The sequence below is a fragment of the Bos javanicus genome, chromosome 15 (assembly GCF_032452875.1).
Source record: "Bos javanicus breed banteng chromosome 15, ARS-OSU_banteng_1.0, whole genome shotgun sequence".
NCBI lineage: Eukaryota > Metazoa > Chordata > Mammalia > Artiodactyla > Bovidae > Bos > Bos javanicus.
In genome coordinates, this window is record NC_083882.1 from 30,945,673 (window position 1) to 30,972,847 (window position 27,175).

The window sequence follows — 27,175 nt, forward strand, 5'->3', positions numbered from 1 at the left end:
CGTAAGCTGTCTGGGATATAGTAAGTGCTCAATAAACTGGCTGTTGTTGCTGTTGCCACAGTTGATTCGCGCTGCCCTGTTTCACATCAGCCTGCTCCAACTCTGCTCTTGGGAGGCACTGAAGGCCCAAGGTTCACCATTTTCCAGATGATAGTTCCATTCAGATTCCCCCAACTGCAGGCCTTTTTCTGGGTGCCCTAACCTGTGCCCTTGTGCCTGACTCAGCCCGTTCCTAGAGGAATAATAAGAAAAATATGCCAGACTCAGTTGGTGCCAGGTAAACACAGGCATGCCTCTCCATACCTGAGAGGGTGGTTCCTAAAATGTTGTACGTAAGTTAAAGTTTTATCAACTAAATTTAATTTTTTTGCACCAAGAGCCTGCTATTTAAAGCAATATTATGCTCAATCTTTTTAGAGACTATAAAGAATGCCCTTTTACGATGAATTAAAGCAAACATCATCCATAGGATTTGCTTAAAGTAAGTTCTGTATTAATTTGGCTTTTTCCCGATGACATCTTCTCAAAGAAAGTGTGTGATCCTAACCAGGTAATGTTTAAACTTGACCCCATCACAGTGGACGGGACTCATCTGAGAGCTTGGAAGTGGGTTTTGCAGGCCAGTTGGGGAGCTGGTAAACTGAAGCCCAGAAAGATTAGAACACCCAGTCCCTGGGGGTAAACGCTGATGCCTGCTGGGGCCAGTGGTGGAAGGCTTCTGTGCCCCCTGTCTGGGGCTGGGACTCTCAGAGGTGTGGCTGCTAGGGTACAAGCCCCCAGGCCAGACAGAAAAAGTTACCACCACTCTGGCTAGAGGGAAGCCATGCAGCTGCCCAAAGGCATGGAGTCCCTTTCTCTCTGAAGTGAACCAGAACCAACTTCCTTTTTGAGAATTTGGTGCTTCCCCTTATGCTGGCCGGGCAGTGCAGAGGAGTACAGCTTCCTGGCTTCGGGGCACTCCCCAGCCTGGCCAGGCCCATGGCCTCTGAGAGACAGACACTCTTCCCACATAAAGCAGGTGGGGAGTAGCAGGATCTGAGGTTTGGGACTTGGCTGAGAATCTAGCCACTCAGCCAGGGTCCATCTAACCTCACAGGAGACCTCCAGGCCCTCTTCTTCCCAGGTCCTAAGGGCTTCTAAGTACCACCCAGAAATGATCCTCTTTAAAATAAGGAAGTGTCCTCAAGATAGGGAGGAACAGAGGAAGAGGCAGCATCTAGACTCTGTTGCTTTTTAATTTTTAAAATTTATTTTATTTTTGGCTACACCGAGTCTTTGTTTCTGCACACGGGCTTTCTCTGGTTGCAGCGAGCGGGAGCTACTCTTCCTTGTGGCGCTCGGGCTTCTCATGGTGGAGGCTTCTCTTGTTGCAGAGCGTGGGCTCTAGGGTGCATGGGTTTCAGCATTTGTGGTGTGTGAGCTCAGTAGTCATGGCTCCCAGGCTCTAGAGCACAGACAAGACTCAATAGTTATAGCGCACTGGCTTCACTCTGCGGCTTGTGGGATCTTCCCAGCAGGGGTCAGACCAGTGTCCCCCTGCATTGGCAGGCCGATTCATAACCACTGGACCACCAGGGAGGTCCTCAACTGTTCTGAATGAGCCCTACCCGCACACCGCCAACCCCCTCACCGCCTCATCCTAACTTTCCATCACCCTGCCATTTATCTTTCCAAACTCAGCTCAGATGTCTTCTTCTTCAGGTAGCCTTCCAGAAGATGGGAAATATTTGAGGAAAGAGTCTGTATTGTATTGATTCCAGTAAAGCAGTGCCTAGCACAGAGCAGACGTTCAGTACGTGTTTCTTAAATAAATGGACTGATGGATAGCTGTGATGAACCTATCCACCCGTCCCTCCATCCTGGTGCCAAGGATCCCACCTCTCTGCTTTTCAGGGCCTTCTGCTCCTCATGCTGCTCTGCTCCCTGTCATCATTCTCTCAGCCAGCGATTCTCAGAAACACACCCGTCCTCCCAGGGCGGTGAGCTTGCTGGGTGTCTGCACATAGCGTGTACAGTGGGCTCCTTCCAGTCCACTCTGGTAAATATTTCCCAACTCCACTGCTTTACTGGCTGGGTCCCAGGAGCTATTGGCTGAGGCATCTCAGCTGTTTGCTCAGTGGGTGCTGGGTGCCAGGGCCTACCCTCTAGGCATCCGGGGTCTGCATATAGGACTCTGGCCAACCTGGCTTTCTAAACTCTTTGAGGTTGAGAGTTCAGTCCCAAGCTACATATCCCAAGCCAGAGGAGGCCCCTTACAAACGCCCCTTAACGGAGGACAGGGCTGAACTTCTTCTCCTAGGACTGCCCTCTCCTGGCCATTTCAATAGGAAGTGTGGTTGAGGGTAACCAGTGACCCCTGACAGCACTGTGACTATATTTTTCATTAGCTGTAGAGACAAATTTGGGTTGCATTTCTAACTCCGGAGTGAGTCAGAGACAAATAGACCCTTAGGGCAAAAGGGTCCCTTAGGTCATTTGTCCCCTGTATCCAGAAGGGTTCCACAGATCTCTGCTGTCTGGCACCAAGGCTTTATTCTTCTTTTCTCCTATCCCGTCTGTGGATACACTTATTTATTCATAATACAACATTTTACGACTAAGTTTTCACCATCTGCATTAGAATTTTAAAAAAATATTTACTTATTTATTTGGCTATACCGGGTCTTAGTTGCAGCATGTGGGATTTAGTTCCCTGATCAGGGATTGAAACCAGGCCCTCCACATTAGGAGTGCAGAGTCTTAGCCACTGGACCACCAGGGAATTTCCTGCAGTGACATTTTAAAAGAATAAAACATAGCAAATTTTTATACAGTTAAATATGTCCAATTTAAACAGTCTGAGAGTTTGCATTTTGGGGTATTAAAATATCAGTTGCATGTAATGAAGTGATGACTTGAGTAGGTGATACTGGTTACTTTAATGTTCTTAGTTGACAAAAGAACACTCTCTGAACTCTGCCAAAAAAAATTAATTAATTAAAATTTACTTGTCAGGAGTCTCAAAACCAGCATAAGCCTCAAAACCAGCTTAAGCTACCTCCTGGAGCAACGTTCTTCTGCCGACATCTCTGACAGAAGGCCCCTGGCCCCACACCTCTGGCCAGAGCTCTCCCAGGAATTCGGGACTCACTTCCCAGAATGCAGTTCACTGCAGGGTTCAGCAGATTGCGATGTTAGGACATTCTTTCCCCTGAGGCTCCATCCACTCTCTGTGGCGGTCACCCGTGGTCATCACTCCACGTGCTCCAGGCCCTAAATCCGTCCACTTTAGTTGACAGCCCTTCAGTATTTGAGAAGAGCTCTCACCCCTCATCCTGCCACCTACACCAGGGCTCCCTCGTGGCTCAGATGGTAAAGAATCTGCCTGCAATGTGGGAGACCTGGGTTTGATCCCTGGGTCAGGAAGATCGCCTGGAGAAGGGAATGGCAACCCACTCCAGCATTCTTGCCTGGAGAATTCCATGGACAGAGGAACCTGGCGGGCTACAGTCCAAGGAGTCGCAAAGAGTGAGACATGACTGAGCAACAACACAATACAACAACTCACCTCTCAATCTTCCCCTTTCCATGTAAACATCCAGAATTCCTTCAGCAAAGTCATATAGAGGTTTCTAATTGCCTTACTTAAAGCAGTCACACACAAAGTGTATGAATGCTTTCTTGTAGAAACATTGTTCCTTGTTGAGCTTCGGCCCTCTTTGCAGAGAGAATTTCTCTTATCAATATGGTGTGTATGTGTCTAAGAACCTTCTCTCCACTCATACGTGGATATGGGAACAAATGGAAATTATAAATATTTGTGGAGTTTTAAAAATGCATGTATATGTACATATGTAGGTAGGTATAAATTATAAAGTGTGTATTCCTTTGTGAATTTGTTTTGAAATTTAAAAATAAGATTTGTAGATTGCCCCTGGGTGTTACACATAGGGTCGATTATGATTATTGTTAATGACTGCATGCCATTCTGTTGTTTCAGTGTAATTTTACTGTTCTATTACCCTACCAAAGGACATTAGGTTGCTTCAGCTATTTTTGTTCAATGCTGTGACAAACCCTTTGAATTTGTTTCTGCCTTCATGCCTTTCACCCTCTTTAGGTATAGTATCCACAAGTGTACAACATTTAATACTCAGACGAATCTGGCTAGGCCAGAGCACCTTGGATGATTTATTCATTATCCATTTACTCATTCAACAAAATTTAATTGAGCAAGTGCTGTATCTTTGTTGTATCTTGATTCCAGCCGTTACAAGCCCAGATAAGGCAGTGGCAGGCCTGTCCAGGTGGAACTTGTATGGTTAAGTAGGGGATCCTCATTCCACACTCTGCTGCATTAGAATAGTACAGCCTATCCTACAGATTTTTTATTTTTATTTTTTTCTTTAAATTTTGCTGGACTGTGGTTGATTTACAATGTTGTGTTAGTTTCAGGTGTACATCAAAGTGATTCGGTTATACATATACATATACTCATTCTTTTTCAGATTCTTTTCTCATATAGGTTGTCATGGCATATTGAGTAGAGTTCCCTGAGCTATACAGTAGTCTACAGATTATTTAAAAGATAATTATATCACACTTTCAATTTACATGGTCTTAAGTGTCAGTTAACACCTCTCAAGTCTTCTTGAAAAAATTACAAACTGCTGCCTCAACTTGTGCAGTTAATTTTCATATTCTAAGTAAAGGATTTTTATATTTCCTCTTATGCTTTATCTTATTACTTTGTTCCCTTCCTTGCATCTTTTCAAGTTTATTTTTTTAACCATGATGTTTTTGCGCACAGTAGTAGTAGCCAATCCTGTTCCTCATACAGAGATGTATTAAGTATGCAGGGTACATATCTCTTCATAGTCTAATGTACTGATGACATTCTTAGCAAGACTGGACCATGAGCAGAGTCCCATGGCATGCCATTGGAGACATCCCCGTTGGATGACACTGATTTGTTAATTAACACTCTCTCAGTCCTTATGACCCCCATCTTGATTTCCAGGGACATGTGTATATATATATACATATAATAATTATAGCATTCATCTGATCCTTATTTCTAAAAACCCTGTATAAAAGAAAATGAGCCTAGTTTGGCGTGACTTTTTAAGTCAGCACGATACCAGGGAAAGGGAGTTCATTCTGGGTCTGCTCAGTCTCTCAGTCGTGTCCGACTTGTTGGGACTCCATGGACTGTAGCCTACCAGGCTCCTCTCCCCATGGGATTATCCAGGCAAGAATACTAAAGTGGGTTACCATTTCTTCCTCCAGGGGATCTTCCCCACCCAGGGATTGAACTCACGTCTCCTGCACTGCCTGCATTGGCAGGTGGATTCTTTGCCACTGAGTCACCTGAGAAGCCCAAATCTGCTTAGACTTAGATTCAAATTCCAGCTCTGCCACTTTCTAGCTGTATGGTTTTTGGGAAATCCTTTGATTTCTCTGAGACTTGGTTTCCTAAATTCTAGGATTATTGAAAGTATTTATGCGTCAGTCCCCTATCTATTCAATAAGCATTTAGTGACAGGCAAGCAAGATAAGTATCCCAGGTAATACATGTGCAAAATCATCATCTTCATATTGATTTGGTGACAAAATCAGGGAAAGTCCTTCTTAGAATAGGTTTTATAGATGTGTGTGTACGCTCAGGCATGTAGTTGTGTCCTACTCTTTGCAACCCTATGGACTGTAGCCCACCAGAATATTGGCAAAAATACTGGAGTGGGTTGCCATTTCCTTCTCTTGGGGATCTTCATGACCCAGGAATCGAACCTGAGTCTCCTGTATCTCCTGCATTGGCAGGCGGATTCTCTCACTGTGCCATCTGGGAAGCCCAGGTTTTATAGTTCTTTATCCCTAAATCCTTGACACCTGGGCAGGAGTCAAAGATGATTTTCATTTTATAAGTAGGGAAACAGATATACTGTCAGAAAGTCCCTTGGCTTAAGTTCACTGCCTTTTGGCAATAAATTTGGTAACTGCTCCTCAGCCATAGAGAATTTAGCTTACACTGTCAATTGTGTGGGTTCAGCCAACCATTTTGCCTGGAGTCCTGTCCCAGGCTAATAAGGGTAACAGGATAGATATGTACTCAGTAAAATTTGAACCAAAAGGCAAACCCCATGTCAAACAGCTACTCAGAGCCATTGCAGTGCCTCAGTTATCCAGAGAGCCCACAGCCTCACCTATTTAGAATCCAACTGAGAGTAAGAAGGAAGCCATTGAGACTTGGAGCCAGATGATTTCTCAAGAGCCTTAAACTCCTATTTTAGAAACAGTTGTAACAAACTTAACTATCTGGTTTTTCTAGCCCTTAGCAAATAAAAGTTGCGAAGTTAAACTGGCATGGGGGGCTGCTAGAAGCCAGGATACCAACGATAGGATAAAAACCTGGTTGTGAGAAAGGAGGCAAAAAACATGGAAAAAACCAGAACTGCAAAAAATAAAGGGATTCAGAGCCTTTTAGTGCTACACCCAACAGAGGCCAAACGCTTCAGTGTCCCTGAGGGCACGATTGCTTTTAAAATGTGTTCACAATTGTGATTGCGTCATTGACTAAATTACCTTTCAGGTACCCTTTAAGGGAAAGAAGGGATGTGTATAATACTTTTTAGCAAGATCTCTATTCAAAAATGAAATCAATCAATATGTATTCAAAACGGAAAGAAAGACTTGGAGCTAAAAAGGATAGATTTTAGTAATTGAAAAATGTACTTATTTGGGGAGGCTTTCTCAGGAAATCTTAGGAATTTTGAAAGATGATGTGTTGGTTTTTTTTTAATTGAGGCATAGTTTATTTATAATATTATATTAGTTTCAGGTAGACAACATAGTGATTCAAAATGTTCATATATTATACTTCATTTATTATTTATTATATAACACTGGCTGTAGTCTGGCTGCTGTACAATCTATCCTGTGGCTTATTTTAGACATGGTAGTTTGTACTTTTAATCTTCTCCCCCTGTCTTGTTCCTCCCCCTTCTCGCTCCCCACTGGTAACCACTAGTTTGTTCTCTTTATCTGTGAGTCTGTTTCTATTTTGTTATATTCATTCATTTGTTTACTTGGGTTGGCCAAAAAGTTCGTTTGGGTTTTTCCGAAAAAAGGTATGGTAAAACTGGAATAAACTTTTTGGCCAACTCAATATTTTTTAGATTCTAAATATCAAGTGGTAACATGCGGTATTTTTCTTTCTCTTCTGACTTATTTCAGAAAGTATAATACCCTCTAGGTCCATCCATGTTGTTGCAAATGGCAAAATTCCATTCTTTTAATGGCTGAGTAATAGTCCACTCATATACACATTCCACTTCTTCTTTATCCACTCCTCTGCGGATGGACAGTTAGGTTGGGTTGCTTCCGTGTATTGGCAGTTGTAAGTAACTGCTGCTATGAACATTGAAGAGCATATGTCTTTTTGAATTAGTATTTTCATCTTCTTTGGATATATACATAGTGCTGGAATTGCAGAATCATACAGTGGTGCTATTTTCAGTTTTCTTAAGAATCTCCATACTGTTTTTTCCCACAGTGGCTGCACAAATTTACATATACACCAACAGTGCACAAGGGTTCTCTTTTCTCTACATCCCCACCGACATTTGTTATTTACAATTTTTTTGATGATAGCCATTCTGACAGGCATGAAGTGATATCTCACTGCAGTTTTTATTTGCATTTCTCTAAAGATTAGCAATGTCGAGCATACTTTTCATGTGTCTGTTGGCCATCTGTGTGTTTTCTTTGGAAAAATATCTATTCAGTTCTTCTTCCCAGATTTTAATCGAGTTGTTTGATTATTTTACATTAAGTTCTATGAGTTGTTTATATATTTTGGATAATGACCCCTTATTGGTCATATCATTTGCAACTGTTTTCTGCCATTCAGTAGGTTGTCTTTATGTTTGTCAATGGTTTCCTTCGTAAAAGATTTTTAAGCTTACATGGGTCTCATTTGTTTATTTAATTTTTAAAATTTTATTTTGCCTTAGGAGACAGATCCAAAAAATATTGCTGCAATTTATGTTAAAGAGTGTTTGTCCTATGTTTTTTTTTCTAGGAGTTTAATAGGTTTTGGTCTTACATTGAGGTCTTTGACCCATTTTGAGTTTATTTTTGTATATGGTGTGAAAAAAATATTCTATTACATGTAGCTGCCCAGCTTTTCAAGTACCACTTATTGAAAGTATTAGTCACTCAATTGTGTCTGACTCTTTGTGATCCCATGGATTGTAGCCTTCCAGGCTTCTCTGTCCATGGAATTCTTCAGGCAAGAATACTGGAGTGGATAGCCATTTCCTTCTCCAGGGGATCTGCCCAACCCAGGGATCAAACCTGGGTCTCCCATATTGCAGGCAGATTCTTTACCATCTGAGCCACCAGGGAGTTCTTATCGAGGAGACCACCTTTTCCTCATTGTATATTTTTGCCTCCAGTGTTGTAGATTGACAGTAAATCCATGGGTTTATTTCTGAGTTCTCTATTCTGTTCCATTGATCTATGTGTGTGTTTCTGTGCCATTACCATGTTTTGTTTTTTTTTTTTTTTTTTGATTACTGTAATTTTGTAGTATAGTCTGAAGTCAGGGGGATCATGCTACCTTTAGCTCTTTACTTTCTCAACATTATTTTGGCTCTTCAAGGCCTTTTGTGCTTCCGTACAAATTTTAAAATTACCTCCTCTAGTTCTGTGAATAAGGCCATTGGTATTTTGATAGGGATTGCATTGAATCTACAGATTGCCTTGATCATTTTAACAATATGAATTATTTTAATCCATAACATGGTGTACCCTTCCATCTGTTTATGTTGTCTTCAATTTCTTTCATCAATTTTGAGTACATGTCTTTTACCTCCTTAATTGGATTTACTCCTAGGTATTTTATTCTTTTTGATGTGATTTTAAATGGGATTGTTTTAATGTCTCTTGCTGATAGTTCATTGTTAGTGTTTAGAAATGCAAGAGATTTCTGTGTATTAATTTTGTATCCTGCAACTTCACCAAATTCATTGATAAACTCTAGAAGTTTTTTGGTGGGGTGTTTAGGATTTTCTATGTATAGTATCCTGTCATCTGCAGTGACAGTTTTACTTCTTCCTTTCTGGTTTGGGTATCTTTTATTTCTTCATTTTCTAGTTGCTGTGGCTGGGACTTCCAAGACTATGTTAAATAAAAGTGGGCATCCTCATCTTTTTCCTAATCTTAGAGGAAATGCCTTCAGTTTTTTACCACCAAGTATGATGTTAGCTATGGGTATGTTATATATGGCCTTTATTATGTTGAAGTATGTTCCCTCTCTACCCACTTTGTGGGGAGTTTTTGTCATAGATGCTGACTTTCATCAAAAGCTTTTTCTGCATGTATTGAGATGATCATATGATTTTTTATTCTTTAATAAATTAAATGTGATATATCACATTTTTTGATTTGTGAATATTGAACCATCCTTGCTGCCCTGGAATAAATCCTGCTTGGTCACAGTGTATGATTCTTTTAATGTATTGTTGGAGTCAGTTTGTTAATATTTTGTTGAAGATTTTTGCATTTATGTTCATCAGTAATACTGGCTTATAATTTTCTTTTTTGTGAGTTCTTTGTCAGGTACTCTTTAGGGGAAAGTAGAGATGTATATGATATAAGATGTCTGTTCAAAAATAAAACCAATAGGAAAGAGGAGGAGAAGAAAATCATATAGTAGGATTTATTCCAAGAAGGCAAAGTTGATTTTACAATAAAATGTCAGTTGTGCAATTAATCACAAACAGAAGTCAAAAATTATGTGGTTATCTTAAAAAAATAAAGAAAAAAAAATTTGATAAAATTCAGTTCAGTTCAGTTCAGTTCAGTCGCTCAGTCATGTCCAACTCTTTGCGACCCCATGAATCGCAGCACACCAGGCCTCCCTGTCCATCACCAACTCCCGGAGTTCACTGAGACTCACGTCCATTGAGTCAGTGATGCCATCCAGCCATCTCATCCTCTGTCATCCCCTTCTCCTCCTGCCCCCAATCCCTCCCAGCATCAGAGTCTTTTCCAATGGGTCAACTCTTCGCATGAGGTGGCCAAAGTACTGGAGTTTCAGCTTTAGCGTCATTCCTTCCAAAGAACACCCAGGGCTGATCTCTTTCAGAATGGACTGGTTGGATCTCCTTGCAGACCAAGGGACTCTCAAGAGTCTTCTCCAACACCACAGTTCAAAAGCATCAATTCTTTGGCGCTCAGCCTTCTTCACAGTCCAACTCTCACATCCATACATGACCACAGGAAAAACCATAGCCTTGACTAGATGAACCTTTGTTGGCAAAGAATTAAACACCCATTAATGGTTTTAAAATTTAAAAAGCTCAGTAACTAGAAATTGAAAAACAATTTTTTTTAATCTGGTAAAGGATATCTTCCAAAAAATACCAACCTCTAACATACTTGGGAGGACTGATGCTAAGGCTGAAACTCCAATACTTTGGCCACCTGATGAGAAGAGTTGACTCATTGGAAAAGACTCTGATGCTGGGAGGGATTGGGGGCAGGAGGAAAAGGGGACGACAGAGGATGAGATGGCTGGATGGCATCACCGACTCGATGGACGTGAGTCTGAGTAAAGTCCGGGAGTTAGTGATGGACAGGGAGGCCTGGCATGCTGCGATTCATGGGGTTGCAGAGTCGGACATGACTGAGCAACTGAACTGAACTGAACATACTTAATGATGAAATGTGACATTGAGAAAATGACAAAAATATACACTACCATTACTTTTATTCAATTATCTTGGAAGTCTAAGCCAGAGCAATAAAGTAAAGGTACAAAATAAAAATAAAAAGTGTAAAGTTTGGGAAAAAAGTAAAACTATCTTTATTCACAGAAAACTATTGACCAAATTGTGTAAATAGAAAATTCAAAAGATCTTACAGGGAAGTTATTAGAATTAATAAGTGCATGTAATAAAGTTAATGAGTATCTGATCAGTATGTGAAAAGCAAGTGTATGTCTATATTTCACAGCCAACAAGTTAAAAATGAAACTGTAAACACATTTATAACAGTATCAGAAAAATCAAATCCTAGAGGTGCAATACTTCTAAAAACTATAAAACATTGCTGAGAGAAATTAGAATATTCAAATAGGCGAAATTTATATAATTTAGAAGGTCTACTGTAATAAAGGTGTCTATTTCCCTCAAATTAATCTATAGATAATGCAATCCCCATTAAAATACTGGAAAGTGAAAAAAAAAAAGAAACCAATAAATAGCTATCCAAAACTGAAATAAAGTCTTTGGATCTGTAAGAGATAATTTCAGGGACTGAAAATCCACTTATTTGGGAAGCTTCCTCAGAAAATCCTAGAAATTTGACAGATGTGTTGACTTTTAAATCAGATAACCTGAGTTCAAATCAGAGCTCTCCTGATAACCAGCCATGTACCTTGGACACATCATTTACCTTTCATGAACCTGTTTTCCTTAACAGTAAAACAGGAATAGCATCACTTGCCTTTTCAATCTCATGGGGATATTCTGAAAATCAACCAAACTGATATGTTTGAAAGTGCTTTGTAAACTGTAGAGCTTCATGGAAAGGTATGGGTAAGGGCTATAGGCCACATCCAGGTGTGGCCTCTTGGTAGACGATGACTCAGGTTATGGCAGGAGAAGGAGATGGATTCTCAGTTATTGATTTAAAAACACACACATACAACAAACATATCTATCTGCATATATGTGTGTTTATTTAGAAAATGTGCCCCTAAATGTCTCAAGACACTTCTTTCACCAGGTAAAAAAGGAAACTATCACTAACTTGAATACCTTAGGAACTGAAATCTTCCAAACTCAAGCACTGAAATTTGGAGTTCTTTCTCTTTTTAATCTTATTAATATTTTTTTTCTAATTTAAAATGAATAATTACCTTTGAAAATTTGGACATTACAGAAATATTTGACTTAGTGAATACCTTCTGGAACCCCAAATGCCCTCCGTGTGTCTGTTCTAAGCAATTGGATTGACTCTGGTCTTTCAGAATTTTTTCTGTGTTGGTTCTTTGTGTCCTACAGGCATTCAACAGAGAATTCCTGAAATAGTCCTTTGTTATAGAGGATAAACCTTTGGGGGTGGAAATATATTTTCGATACTAAAAGTTTGCCATTCCATATCTGCCTCTCCGTTCTTACTGTTTTGGCCTTAGGCATGTCCTCAGCAGCTCTTTACCTAGACTGTCATGATAAACAGCTCTTTAATTAATTCCCCTGCTCACAGGTATCCTCTCTTCAAATCCATATTCCATACAGCTGTTAGCATAATCTAACTAGGTGAAACTCTCACATGTCCCTGCCCTTTGCTCAAGTTACACTTTGCCCCCGAGTCCAGCCTCAGCTTCTTTGCGTGATCCACAGGGCCTCTGTCATCAGGCCCTGGCTGCTTGCCCCAGCCTCTCCCACTCCACGCTGTGGCAGCACTGAATTGCTCGTCGCTCTTGAACATGAAGTCGTTTCGTTATCTGTGACTGTGGACAAGCTGCTCCCACTTCCTGGCATGCCCTGCTTTCCCTTCTGCTGAACCCCCCTTCATTCTTCAAGGCTCCTCAGAGGCTCCCACCTCTCTTTCCTGGAACCTTCCTATCTGACCCCTCTTTTTCTGGTTATCTGTCCTCTGCCCTGACAAAGCAACTCACAACCTTCCCATGTGACCACCGCAGCACCGCCTTCCCACTGCCTTCAGTATTGCACTGTAGGTGATGTTTTTGTTTGTTTCAATTCATTACTTATCTATTTTTTAAAGCTTTTTATTTTATATTGGAATGGCAATGATCAACAATGCTGTGATAGCTTCAGGTGGACTGCAAAGGTCTCAGCCATTCACATACATGTATCCCTTCTCCCTCCTCCCCTCCTAGCCAGGCTGTGTAGGTGACTGCAGTTTTACTTGCCATCTCCTAATTGGTCTGGGAGGTCCCTGTTCACCTTTGTGTCACAGTTACTCTTGGTATACAGTAGGTGCATACTAAATGTTTATTGAACTAAAATGGGAAGGGGAACTTTATGGGGCAGAAAAAGCTATGTTTAAAGCCACTTGGAAGACCATATGCTCCACTGCTACCGGAGCAGATGTGGGATCAGAGGGCCACAGAGGCACATCACTTTATCCAGGGCACCAGAAGAATACAAGAGACAAGGACCTCAGTCTTCCTTAGAAGACTATTCTCAAATATGCATGTTACCAGGGAAAGCCTTTTACTTGCATTTATAGCCAATGCTCAGCCTTTCAGAGACAGGCTTCCAGGTCACAGGCAGTTCCCCAGGGGATGCCAAAGAGAATCCCAGTCAGACTTGTTGAAAGTTTACTTTTGATCACTACGTCAGCCCCACATCCATGTAAAAATCCCAGGCTCCACTTGTGGAAACCTGTACACCAACTGTGTACCACATGTGAAAACAGCATGGCCCACTGAGGAGGCAGAGGTCAACAAGTTCATTTTTAGGTGGGAAATTCTGGGTGGAAACAGAATGGGATGCCTTACAGAGTGGTATGGGCAGAAGAAGGGAGGGTCTGGGGCCCAAAGATCCAAATAGAAAGTCAGGCTCTGCTCTTCCTGGCTGTGTGATGGGTCTATTAATTTCTCTAGTCTTGGTTCCTACATCTGTAAAAATGGTTCAATAAGATTATTTTCCTCATTGAGTTATCATGAAGAATAAATGATGATCCATTTGAAAGTACTTTTATTTTTATTGTAATTGTATTTACTTAGTTTTGGCTGTGCTGGGTCTTCGTTGCTGCATGGACTTTTCTCTAGTTGTGGTGAGCAGGGACTAGTCTCTAGTTGCAGTGTGTGGGTTTTTTATTGCGGTGGCTTCTCTGTTGTGGAGCACTTGCTCTAGGCACGTGTGCCTCATTGGCTGTGACACATAGTTGTGGTTCGCAGGCTCTAGAACACAGGCTCAGGAGTCGTGGCACACAGACTTAGTTGCTCCGTGACTTGTGGGATCTTCCTGGTCCAAGGATCGAACCCGTGTCTCATGCACTGGCATGTGGTTCTTTACCACTGAGCCACCAGGGAAGCCCTAAAGTATTTTTAAAATATTACTTTTTCCCTTTCTTGAACTGATGCTCTTGGAACTAATCTCTGTAGCACTTCATGACTGCAGGCTGGTGCTGTGTGTGTGCACAGTCTCCTTTGGACCCCAGAGTACAATATACAGTAGTGTGAGAATATCGTGGTGTGTCTGAGCCTTCTCTTGCCCTGTCCCACATCTCTTCCTCATGATGAGGGAGGAAAAGAGCAAATGTCAACCCCCCTGGAGTTAATCTGTCTGTGTGAAAGTCAAGGGAATATAAGAATGCTGGTTCCCAAAGCAAGCGTTATCAGGTCACACATCAGGTAGATGTGTGCTTTATCTGCATCTAAACCTTACCCTGTGTAGTAATGGAGAACTCTGAATCGGGACTGAGATTAAATCTTATTAGAGCAATGGGATTAGGGTTACTACTGAGTTACTTCAGGAGCCAGAATGGGCAACAACCCCAGGGTGATAGAAACAGGAGGCAGAGTCATGCCACTGTGTAGGGGAGTGGACTTGAATACTGGGTGGAAAGTTAGGAGACCTGTTCTTAGGGGCCCTGACTTGGTCTCCAGACTTGGTGTGACTGCATCTCTAGCTGGGTTGCCCTGATAGGTGATTTCTCCTCTGGAGAAATCAGAGTCAGAGCTGTAAAATGAACCATTTGAACCAGGTTGTATCTACACTTCCTGTGAGTTCTGATGGGAAAGGGAAGGAATCCACATTGTTGAATGTCTGCCATGCACTTGACAACAATCTGCACAAAGCTACCTTGAAGAGTCTATGGTTTTATCACACATGGTAGTCAGGTTTATGTAGAACTATGCACTCAGATAGATGTGGATTGAAATCCCAGATTTACCAGCAGGAAGTATCTTTTAGCGTTTCTTAACTTTTCTAAGACTCAGTCTAGTAAAATGGGTCTGCTGCTGCTGCTGCTAAGTCACTTCAGTCGTGTCCAACTCTGTGCGACCCCATAGATGGGAGCCCACCAGGCTCCCCCGTCCCTGGGATTCTCCAGGCAAGAACACTGGAGTGGGTTGCCATTTCCTTCTCCAAAGCGTGAAAGTGAAAAGTGAAAATGAAGTTGCTCGGTTGTGTCTGACTCTTCGCGACCCCATGAACTGCAGCCTACCAGGCTCCTCCGTCCATGGGATTTTCCAGGCAAGAGTACTGGAGTGGGGTGCCATTGCCTTCTCCAAAATGCGTCTAGTGACTCAATAAACGTACCTGTGTGCTCACAAGTCAACTCCAACTCTCTCTTTTATACATGACAAATTTCTTAAGTAGATTCCATCTGGTGTGTTTTCTTCCTTTCATGGATGCATAATCTAGGCCTAGAGAGATGAGTGAAATAACTAAATATAAGATCATGCAGGTCTTTAGAGGCACACATGGAGCCCAAAGTCAGGTCTCCTGGTTAATTCTGAGCCTTGTGCTTGTTTCCTGGATGTGTTCTTTTTTTCCTAACCCCTGCTCTGAAATGAATCACAAGGTTCTTCCATGATAGGCAGCCCAGTGTATGCAGAAGAACCCAGTGTGGTGACAACCAGCATTCACACATCAGATAGTTCCCAAGAATAGCCACTAGCAAAAGGTTTTCAGAGTTTGATTCCATGCTCAGCCTTTCGAGCCCCAGCCCTCCCCACCCCTTCTTCTGGCCATTTCACTTATTTGGGGGGCAGAACAGCCATCTATAGGGGTGAATCAACAGTTCTCTGTGGCACTCCTTCCCAGTCAAAGAATCAGAGAGGCACTCCACACCTCTTGTCGACCAGGTAGGTGGCCAGGATAACTAGAAGACTCTGATTCAAAAGAGGTCAGGGTTAGGAATTCCCTGGCTGTCCAGTGATTAGGACTCAGCACTTTCACTGCCACCGCCCAGGTTTAGTCCCTGGTCAGGGAACTAAGATCTGCAAGTCAAGTGGAGAGGCCAAAAAAAAAAAAAAAAAAAAAATCAGGGTCTAAAAAGAGGGCTAGCATTAATCCAGCTCTTCACTGGAAGCAGATGCTGCTGGTGTCCCCAGAGGGCTAGAAAGCAGCACAGTGGTTAAAGTGCTTCAAGTCCTGGGCACCGAAAATAATCCATGAGGATGTGACCTCCCAGAGAGCACAGCCCCTTCCTAGAGTTTTTAAACTTGAATGCACGGACCTGTATGCCAGAGGGAGAAGAAAACTTTTATGGGCTTAAAATGATGGGGTTTTTTCAGACATGTGTCAGTACTAGCAGTGCTATGTGCTAAGAACTGAAGCCAAAGCATTAAATAACAGGACTGATAAGCATATTGCATTTCCAGAGGAGGTACAAGCAGGAAAAACAAGAAGGCCTCTATGGAAAGCTTCTTTTCAGGAAGGAACAACTCCAAGTGGCCCCACCCTCCTAAGAAATTCTATGTTTATTGAAGGACTCCATGTCTCCTCACTTCATCAGTCTTTGTCTAGAAGTTCAGTGCTGCCCAAGAGAAGATTCCAAAGTGTAACAGGCCAAGGTACATCTAGGAACTTCTCTGGTGGTACTGTGGATAAGAATCCACCTGCCAATGCAGGGGACAGGGGTTCCATCCCTGATCTGGGAAGATTCCACATGCCTTGGAGCAACTAAGCTAGTGGGTCACAACTGCTGAGCCCACGTGCTGCAGCTCTTGAAGCCTGAATGCCTAGAGCCTGTTCTACAACAAGGTTTCTTACTGTTTAGTCATTAAGTCATGTCCAACTCTTTTGCGACACCGTGGCAGATGAGCCCACCAGGCTCATCTGTCCGTGGGATTTCCCAAGCAAGAATACTGGAGTGGGTTGCTATTTCCTTCTCCCAGGGCTCTTCATGACCCAGGAATCGAACTCGCATCTCCTGCACTGGAGGCAGATTCTTTACCACTAATGTACTTGGGAAGCCCGCTCTACAAGAGAAGCTACCACAATGGGAAGTCCGTGCATTGCAACAAAGAGTAGCCCCCACTGACCACAGCAGAGAAAACCCTCGCAGTGCAGTGAAGACCCAGCACACCTAATTGAAAAAAAAACACCCACAAAATTGTTTTTTAAAGAAGGTGCATCTAGGCTAGTCTGTCATAGACCTGACTAGACCTCATCCAGTCCATCTCTTCTCCCCAGGCACTTCCCACAGGGACCCAAAAGGGTGGGAGCCTTGGACTCATGGGAAGCAGTCAAGAGCCATGGAGAAAGGAGAGTCTCTTGGGCAAAAACACAGCCAGCATCTCTTAGGGGACTCTCAGCCTTGTTCATCTGAGTTAGCTGCCTGCCCCATTCCACTACTTGGAATGTATTTTTAGGATTGTTCATTAGCAATGTTTGTCAACCCTTTTATAGATCAGTTACAAAACAGAAACTCTTCCTCACTGCTCTGGAGAAGTATAGAAGGGGTGGGGGGGAGGGAGAAACAACCAAAAAAAAAAAAAAAAATCTTGCCTGTAATTGAAGGCAGGTTGGGAGATGTTCACGCTTTGAAATTCTCCTTCTTGTGAAATGTTTATGAAACACTTTCCACAAACGAGTTATGCAACTGGCACTACAGCTTTGATCATTTTCATCGCTAGTGATATATTCATTAGTGTCGGGCTGTTTTCCCCCCAGGAGAGGGCCATGTGAAATGTCACAGGGAGGGGGCTAAGGCTAAGTACTCCAGCCCCATCAGATGGTTAATAAGGAGGTTCAAGTGTATGTGTGGACCACAGCATCACCTTTTCCATCACCTATCGTCTGTTCTCTCTCTTATCCCTGGAAAGTATGTAGTACTGTTTTGTAGAAAGAGTGCCAGGGGAGGGTCAGAGGACCATTCCCTTGTCAGGGTTTAGCCAGTGTCCTGTTGAATACCTTTACACTCATCTCTGAAGCACTCCTGGTCTCCATGAGATAGTAAGATACGCACTTGTCTTCAAAATTCCTGACTGGGAGGTGAAGCTAAGTAAGGAATGTTTGAAGGGTTTCCAATTCATCATAAAGGGCTCTCTCTTCCCAGGAAGAGACTATTTATTGCTTTCTATAGCAGGTGATGTCAGGGAGTTTGCTGGGGTTAGAAAAGATAATCACCCATGATACCTCTTTACCTCTCTGGTCACTACCCAAGACTCAGTGTAACACCTTTGCACAGCACAATGGGTGGAGAAGATCCTAAACTAACTAACTGTGTCCAATAGATGGACAGAGTGATCGATGGCCTTGACCGCGCCTTGACCTGGCAGAGCCCTTTGTGGTGGCTCACGTTCCCAGGGATCGGTCCATCGCAACAGGGCCTGGAGAATTAATCTACTGGCGTGAAAAGATGCTCCAAAGGGACCCTGCAGATGATCTGCACAGTTTCAGGGAGGCTGTGGGTTTGGTGGGGTTTTCACAAGTATGCGGGAAATTGGGTTTTCGTCCAATTTGCCTCTGGTTCTCACGTTATAAGTCAATGGGATCCAACAGAAGTCTCTCTATCTCATCGTTCCGACCCACAGCCAACACCCAGTTGCCTGGAAAGGTTCCAGTCTTTTCCATTTGACAGCCGTGAGAGGGATTTTGGGATTTGGAAGGGACTTGATTTCTTAGTTTCTTAGCCTCTGAACTCTCGGAGAGTAATCAGAGAAGTGTGCAGGGGGGTGGGAGGGGTGTGGGATCAGACAGAGTTGCTGCCGTGTCTCTCCTCCTCCTAGTCCAGTTCAGCTCTTTCTGAGACTCAGTGACCAAAGCGGAGATTTTAGAACTTGTCACAGGAAAAGTCTTCTGCTTTGCTGTCTTTCAAATTGGTTTGTTTAGGATTGCCTTCTTTGGGGTTCACCATCAGCAACTCATACCTAAGGGGTAGTAAATGATGAAAAATGAAAGAATAAGGTGTCGATAAATAAGGTGTCGATAAAGCAAAAACTCAGAAGAGTAACACACGGAGTTGTCAGAACACCCCCAGGCTAACACCCAGGGGGATGTTTTGCCATCAGGAACCTCATTTTCAGAAGTGGGAGGTCGGCAGGGGCCTTGAAAGAGCATGGAGGGCAATTGATCCAGGAAGCAGATGAAAGGGTGCATTTTCTTTTATGATGGCGCTGGTTTCTGAAATTAAGTGTTGCAGGAAGACCTGGCACTGATTCTAACAGATAGCACTCAGGTTGGAGGCAAAGCACATGTTTTCAAGCTCTGTCATAGCTGCACCTTCTTATCTCCCCATTGCGCATAATGAGTCTATAAAGGAACCCTGCCACTTGCCTCCGAGCTGGAGCCCTGCCAAGCTGCCTGGGGTGGTTCCACCAGCGTGCTGTGAGCTCCGATTTTCCATGTTCTCCCTCCGTCTCCCTTCCTCCATCCTGTCTCACCTATCCCCACTGGGGATAAGGGATGCCCGGGAGCACGAGGGGGCTGCAAAAGAAGCATGTGGGGAAGGGAGGCTTTGCTTAAGTAAAATCTCCTCTCTGTGCAAAGCTTGAGCTTGGTGGTGATCTGAAATAAGTAGTTTATCATCTATTTTGAGCTTTCAAAAACCTGCTAACGAATGTTTCCCCGGAATCTAGGATGTGAAAACTCTAACTTCTGGGGGAAGAACTAGGACACTGGAGCTTCTTAGATGGAGATGCCAAGTATGGTGGGTGGGGAAAGCTGAAGGGCATTGAGGGTGGGGATGGAGGATATTCTGGAGAACACTCCTGGGGGGCAGTGCCTTTGAAGTTTTCTGGATGTCTAACTGTCTGCCCTCACAAGGCTGTTTTCTGACACTCTGACTTCCTCCTCTTTGCTTCCAAGTTTCTAGAATAGTCTCCTTAGGTGAGGAAGGAGAGGAAAGATGTATAAAGACTATCCCCAAAAGGACCATCTTCTTATCACTTTTGGTACAAGCAGGGCTTCCTGGTGCTGTTTAGATCTGCTTTATCTAAGAGCGCTGTAGCAAGCTGGAGGAGCGAAAGAAAAATCATGTAGAATGGGGAAACCAAGTCTCACAGAGACGAAATGATTGCTCAAGGTTATGTTGTAAACTAGGGTCAAAGTTAGGACTAGAAACAGGTTCTAGCTCCCTGTTCGATGTTTTCCTCACTGTATCCCGATGCAGGATGGGGAGAGAGACTCTGTGTCTTTGATTCAGTTAACACGCATTGGGTTCCCACTAGGTACGAAGTACCATACTTAGGACGTGGGCTCCCCCCTTGGTCTGTGTCACTCAACAAGATCTTCCTAACTCTCCAACCACAGGGAGTTCTTTCTTTAGTGATCCAAAGCACCATTTTCCCACAGCAGTTGAGCACAAGTAGAGCTGTTAGTCTGAACCTTTGACTTGTGTTAAACTAATGCAGACAAGAAAGATTCCAGGATGTCAGTGATATTCCCAGCATAGACCAAGAAAATGGTTTCAACCAAGATTCCTATGGACAAGAGCTTCCAGCCAAGCCATACCCGCCCGACACCAGCCCCCGCCCCCCCAATGTCTTTTATAAGGTTCTGTCTGGATCCCAAGCTCCCTGCTGTATTATATGAATTCAGAGTCCCTTGCATACTCTCTACCCACCCTCCACCCCCACAATGGACTTTTTGAAAGGCTGCAAGAGGGTAGTTGTTCTCAGGGTGGGAGAAGGGGTGGGCATAGGTAGAACTTCCTGCCCTGCCCTTGGACACCTGGAAAACCCACAGGTGGGTGGTTGGTGCTGCCACTGAAGGGTGGTAGAGGCTGGAGAGAGTGTGGAAACCACCACAGGCCCCTCAGGCTGCAACTTCAGCAGTGACTGTGAGGGAGCATGTCCCCACCTGTAGGGAGACAGGCAAGGTCTGTCACCCAAGCCGCATGGCTAAGGAAGCTGGCTGCCAAAGCAACTCAGCTCGCAGAGGGCAGGTTAGTGTAGAAAACATGGGGGAATGGAGGGAAGCTGGTTCCCAGACTTTGGGATTTTGTGGACCAGGAAAATAAAAAACAGACTATAAGGGAGATTGGAAAAGAACTGCCTTTTTCTTTTTTTAAAAAACTTTGTAAAGTGCACTCTAAAGCCCATGCTCCACAACGAGAGGCCCGTGCACTACCTCTGGAGAGCAGCCCCTGCTCACCACAACCAGAGAAAAACCTGTGCAGCAGTGGGGACCCAGCTCAGCCGTAAATAAATAAAGAAAATGGAATAAAAATACCATTGAGGAGCACTATCATGTCCAAAAAGAAATCCTAACATGCCACCCCCAAGACAAAAAGAATATCATCTAACAATCTGAAAGAAATGTTTGAAGTCACTACAAAAATTCCTCATTTTTTGAGTTTTAGTGAGGAAGAACGTGTATTGCTGTACACACCAGCACAGGCCATGGTGTTCAGGAGCAATCAATCCAGGTGGACACCCCGTTGAGCACATTTACCCCTGAGAACCTCTCAACCTCTGTCCCTTACCAGCTGCCCTAACCTAAAGGACTCACACAGGCAGGAAAATCAAGTTGCAGCCCAATAGGCGCTGCGCGAGTTTTCTGACTCTTGGGGCTTGTTGAACATCTCCTGCCTTCGCCTTCTCCGAGTTTCCCCTTCCTTCTGCTTGAGGGGTCCTGAACTGATGCTTCTCCTTCCTGCCTCCGCTTACAGATTAAAACTGAGGACCTCAGCGACTCCCTGCAGCAGACTCTCTCTCATCGACCATGCCACCTGAGTCAAGGACCTGCCATGATGCCCGGAAATCAAATGTCTGGGGTAAATGCCAGCTCAAGTCGGGGAGCCCTAATAGTCTCAGTGGGCCAGTGAGTTTCAGGCGAGCCTCCTGCAAAATGCTTCACCTCTGGACCTGGCTCTCAGTGCATCCAGATTGGGCCAAAGAATCCCCTGCAGGGAAACTTCGATGTCTGAGGTGGGGCTAGGGTTACCAGACAGTCCTCAGAAAGATGAAGCCTGGCTACTTATGCAAAGAGGGAGGTCTCCACCTCTCTGGGAGAAAAAGCAGCCTGTCTTGCCAAAATGATAGGGCTCACAGCTATAGGGCTGGGGTCTGCCAGCCATATTCAGTGGAGCCCCACGATGACAGCTATGGTCACAGAGCACTTCTGTCCCCACTAAGCCCATTCTTCCTCCTCAAGAGTTTGTCAAGCTAGAAGGAATAAAGGGGCTCCTGAAATAGTAATGACAAATGTCTGAGAAGGCTGGATGTCCACAGGGTAAGTCCCTGATTTGATATGGATTCCCCCAGGGAAGAATGAGCCACCACTTCCCTGGAAATATTTAAGGATAGAATGTGCACTTATTCTTTCACTTCTTTTCAGCAAGGATTTACCAAGTCTTTTCTTTGTGCACAGACCTAAGCTCGGTCCTGTGGGGATCATAGACTCCCACGGGTCCAGATCACAGAGAACTCCCATGTCCCTGGATATTGGGACTGGTATTTCTCTTTGTGGGGGCTAATGGGAGGAACCCCAAGGGGAAATGGACTTTCTGTTTCATCAAAGCGTTTTTATTAAGAGCAAGCAACAGGCTTCTTCCTCCAGGAATGGTTTAGACCCTGGAAACGGCCAAGATGAAAATGGCTTTTAGTATAATCAAAGGGCATGAGATTAAAAAAAAAATTGTGTACTGTGTGTCATTTCTAGGGTAAACCTCTGAGAGATGGGTAATACCCACAGTCTGTGTCCTCGGGGCATTATCAGTCTAGCTGGGAGACAGTTCTGACACACACGAAAGTTAAATAACAAGGCAAGGTTAAGTAACAACAGGCTGCGAGGCACAGCCTGACTGAGGGCAGGCAGTGTATCAATAGCACCATTAACGGGGTAGCCGCTATGTGCCACATACAGGGACACACAGAGGCATAGGGCAAGCTCCCGGTGGATACCCCTGGGACAGACAGGCAGCGGGTGGATGGAGCCCACGCTCCCAGCTTGTAAATTCTATGATGTCTGTGTCGCCCTGCATAGGACATGGCCTCCCTCCACCCACTCCAGCAGCTCGTGCTGGTTCCCGGACACCTACAGTCTGTTTCCCAGTTCCTGCTATCTCAGAGCCAGCCTGGGCAGCAAGGTGAGAACCCTGGGGGTTTTCTATATAGACAAGGGCGGTAAAGGGCTGCTTCTGCCTGCTGGGACCCAAGTGTGGGGTGTGGGTGACCAACTCATGTGCGCATGTGTGTGCTAAGTCACTTCAGTTGTGTCCAACTCTTGGCAACACTATGGAGAATCCATGGGATTCTCCAGGCAAGAATACTGGAGTGGGATGCAGCTTCCTTCTCCAGGGGAATCTTCCCAACCCAGGGGTCGAACCCGAGTCTTTTATGTCTCCTGCACTGGCAAGCGGGTTCTTTACCACTAGTGCTACATTAAGGTTGGTGGGTGACCAGCTTACCCTCTGGTATTAAGAGCGGCTTATCCAGCTCAAGGCCTGAAGAAGGGACCTGGTTTTGCCCTTCAGGTTGAGAATCCTTCTCCTCCTCCTTCTCCGATCTTCCTTAATTTCATGACCAGTTGAGAACGAAGGTAAAAGGTGGCAGAGCCGGGGCAGAGCAAGGAAGGAGGAGCTCTTTGGGAAACGCAGTCCCAATTCCTTGGAAACCTCCCCAGGACTCAGGATGTGGAAACAGACGCCCGCCCTCGGGGAGCTGGAATTCCATTTGTGTGGGGCGGCAGCGCCACCCACAGGCTATGCAGAGCATTGTTGGGTTTCCTCCCACAGGGAAGTTCCTCGCAGAGAACTTCTCGTTGGCCAAGAGCAACTAGACTAGAATATTCACAGTAATAACTAACATTTCTTGAGCTTGATATGCCAGGAGTTCTGTGGAGGGATTTTTCTGACATCTTTAAAAATAACCTCGAATGGTAGGTGGACCTACTAGAAAGTTCCGTAAATTTCTTTTCTTCAGAAAACCCATTTTCTGAAAAATGGGTTTCAGAAACCCATTTTTTTGGCATTGCATGGTACTGCCTCGCTGTCTCCCACCTCCACCAACTAGAGCTGAAAGTGATGAAGTCTAAGCTTCTCTCCACTGTTCAAATCCCAAAGAGAGGCTTTGGAAATCCAGAACCCGACGAAACCGCAATCTTGCCTTCTGTCCTTACCACCTGCCCAGTAATAGGTATCCTTCGTTTCCAAGACATCTCAGAGTGTTATGATGATGATGAATGAGGACATAAGTGAATCTGTGAGTCTCTGCATTCACTAAACAGTGCACATCCTGTTCCTGGCATAGGAAAGGGAAGGTAACAGTTAATTCTATTTCTTTTGAAAAATGGCACTGTGAAACTGGCTCAGGCATATAACCAATGAGGCTAGTGTGTGACACAGAGAGAGAATACAGTTTAGTATTTAGAATCAGAAAAACTCATTGGTTTAAAAAAGTCATTTACTAGCTGAGTCTCCTTGAGAACCTTACCTGACCTCTCTGAGGTTCCTTTTTCTCCTCCCTAAAAATGGAATCATACTAAAACTCTGCCTCACAAGGTTACTGAGAGCTATTTGAAATAATGCATGTGAGAGGGCTTTGTACATTTCAAAATGCAGCGTAAATGTCAGATCACTGTTAGTACTCGTGCCTCTGACTCTCAGTACAGGGTTCTTTATAGCTTTCTTGCTTACGTATTTTTAAACTTCATTATTATTATTAAAAAAAAAAACATTTAATTTTGTGTTGGGATATAGCCAATTAACAATGTTATGATAGTTTCCAGTGAACAGTGAAGGGACTCAGCCGTACATACACATGTACCCATTCTCCCCTGAACTCCCCTCCCATCTAGGCTGCCACAAAACACTGAGCAGAGACCCTGTGCTATACAGTAGGTCCTTGTTAGGTGTCCATTTTAAATACAGGGGTGTGTACATGTCCATCCCAAACTCCCTAGCTGTCCCTTTCCCCCCATTATTCCTCCGGCAACCATAAGTTTGTTCTCTAAGCCAATGAGTCTCTTTCTGTTCTGTAAATAAGTTCATTTGTCTCGGGTAAGTCATCTCTCTTCATATTCCATATGTAAAGAATGTCATAGGATATTTCTTCTCTATCTGACTTACTTCACTCAATATGACCGTCTCTAGGTCCGTCCATGTTGCTGCAAATTTGCCTATGTATTTTATTTTTCTTGCCTATGTATTTTAACAAGGAAAAATTAAGCCTCCAGGGTCTCTGTTGTCCCTAATCTGTTCTGGGTCACTGATGTAAAGCATCTCTTCATTCTGAAGAGTACAGTGGTCAGCCTCAGTAGGTGCTACACGTCAGTGACCCAGAACAGCTTAGGGACAACAGAGACCCCAAGGTTCTGCTCTGTGCTGAGTGCGTGGGGTGACCTGCCCCATCACATGCTTTGGTAGTCAGTTCCATTCCCGTAATGTGAGTAACAGTTCCTGGCTGTGGCTCTTCTTAGAGGGAGGCCATTGTCATGACCACCAACCAGGCAGAGCGCTTCATGGACAGTTTTCCTGGAGCAAGAAGGAGGAAGCAGACCTCAGGCAGTGTGAAGAAGCAGGTAGAGTCCATACCACCAGAGAGAGTTGCCAGAAGCTTGGCCTGGGCTCTTCCGTTCTCTCTCTTAGCCCTTCCTCCCAAGTGTACAATGTCTGGGTCCTGCCAAGAGCCTCTGGCACTTGTCTGCTGCCCTTTAGAGCTGTATCGCCCCATTCCTTTGACCTGGCATCTTTTCAGATGTGGCTAGGCCTCTCTAGCCATCCCGGCTACTTCTGCAGGCAAAACGAAAACCCTCAGCCCCAGCTTGAATTCTGAGTAGTCACCCCCCTCATTTCCTTCCCACCTTGGGTTTCTTCAGGCCTGGCTATCAGATCCCAGAGCTGGTTTCCTTGACCCTCCTCAGCCTTTGTACCACTCCAGGCAGGCAGGCAGGCAAGCAGAAGGACTGGTTTGGGGACTGCTGTTTACATCTGCTTATCCCCATGTCTGATTCGCCTCCACTTGTGTGTGGCAATCCTGACAGTGTTCGTGGGGGCCTCTCCTCAGGGCTCCAGGGCGGGGTTGGGGGGGTTAGGTAGCAGGGGGGTGGGGACAGTTATTACGTAGAGCATGTCTTTCAGTTGGCCTGGATTTTAGGCGTTTGTTGCTTTGTTCTTCCCCTTTCACCCAGGTCTGCAGCCAAATCTTCTCCCCTTTCCGCAACAACAGAGCTCGCTCCTCCTTCCGCAGACGGGGCCTGGCCTCACATCCCAGGTAAACACGCGTACTCCTCCTCTCCCCTCTAGGAACCTCTCAGCTCTTGATGGAGTTAAGCTCCCTGGTTTCTCCTTTTGGGGAGAGTGAATAGCAAGGGATTGTCCCCATTGACGCAGAGGAGGAAATTCAAGCCACAGTCAGAGGAAATGAGTGACCCAGTGTCACTTGTGGAGCCAGAATTAGAAGCCAGAGATTCCAGTTCCTGGGCTAGCCTGCTCTGGACGCGCGCATTCCACTCCATCCCCGATCAGGCCCCTGCATCAGTGCTCTGCAGGGCTCAGCTAGCTTTCCAGACACACTAAAGTTACTGCCGCCCTCCTGGTACTCTCAAGACCCAAGGGGGAGACCAGAGAGCCACAGGCTTGATGTCAGGAGAACACCAAGACAAGGTCTCTCATCTCTGGGCCTCTCTTAAGAACCCACTCTTTGAGGGACTTCCCTGGTGGTCCAGGGAACTCTGCGCTTTCACTGCAGGGAGCACAGGTTTGATCCCTGGTCAGGAAACTGAGATTTCATGTGCCACGTGGCAGGGCCAAAAAAAAAAATATATATATATATATATATAATTGCTTTTCTAGATTGGCTTCTGTAGTGGACAGGTCCCTGGGTTGGGAAGACTGAGGTCTGCAAGAGGGCCCTTTGCAGAGCTGCCCTGGTGCCGCACAGCACCTGCTTGCCAGTGAGAAAAAAAGGCACCACTTCCTCTGGCCAGAGGCAGCCTCATACCAGGGAATGTGGCTTGGCCAGAGCAGCTGGAGTTACATCAGAGCTGCCACCCCTCCCCCTCATTAGCTGCCCCTGTGCAGTTAACCCCTACACCATTGCATGAGATGGCTCTGCAGAATCCGACGTGTAGAAGAGCTGGGAATGACTGCAGAGATCCTAATCCCTTCTCTGCGCTAAAATCCCCATGGATTGCCCCTGGCTTTACAGTGCTGGAGTCCACTGAACTTCTGGAAGAGCCGAGGGTGCCACCTAGTGGCTAATAGAAACGAGGACACCAGTGTCCTAAGCTCTCAGACCTCTTCCTTACTGCTAGCGGAATAT

At 44.6% G+C, this 27,175-nt stretch overlaps 1 protein-coding gene across 1 annotated transcript in view; it reads left to right on the top strand.

The window, feature by feature from the left end:
* Positions 1-27,175, top strand: part of POU2F3 (POU class 2 homeobox 3) — a 90,639-nt gene that overhangs the window by 43,718 nt on the left and 19,746 nt on the right. Inside the window, exons 4-6 of the mRNA XM_061440603.1 lie at positions 21,583-21,687; positions 22,899-23,001; positions 26,043-26,125. Of these exons, the coding sequence (XP_061296587.1) occupies positions 21,583-21,687; positions 22,899-23,001; positions 26,043-26,125 (291 nt within the window). The remainder of the gene's footprint in view (positions 1-21,582; positions 21,688-22,898; positions 23,002-26,042; positions 26,126-27,175) is intronic.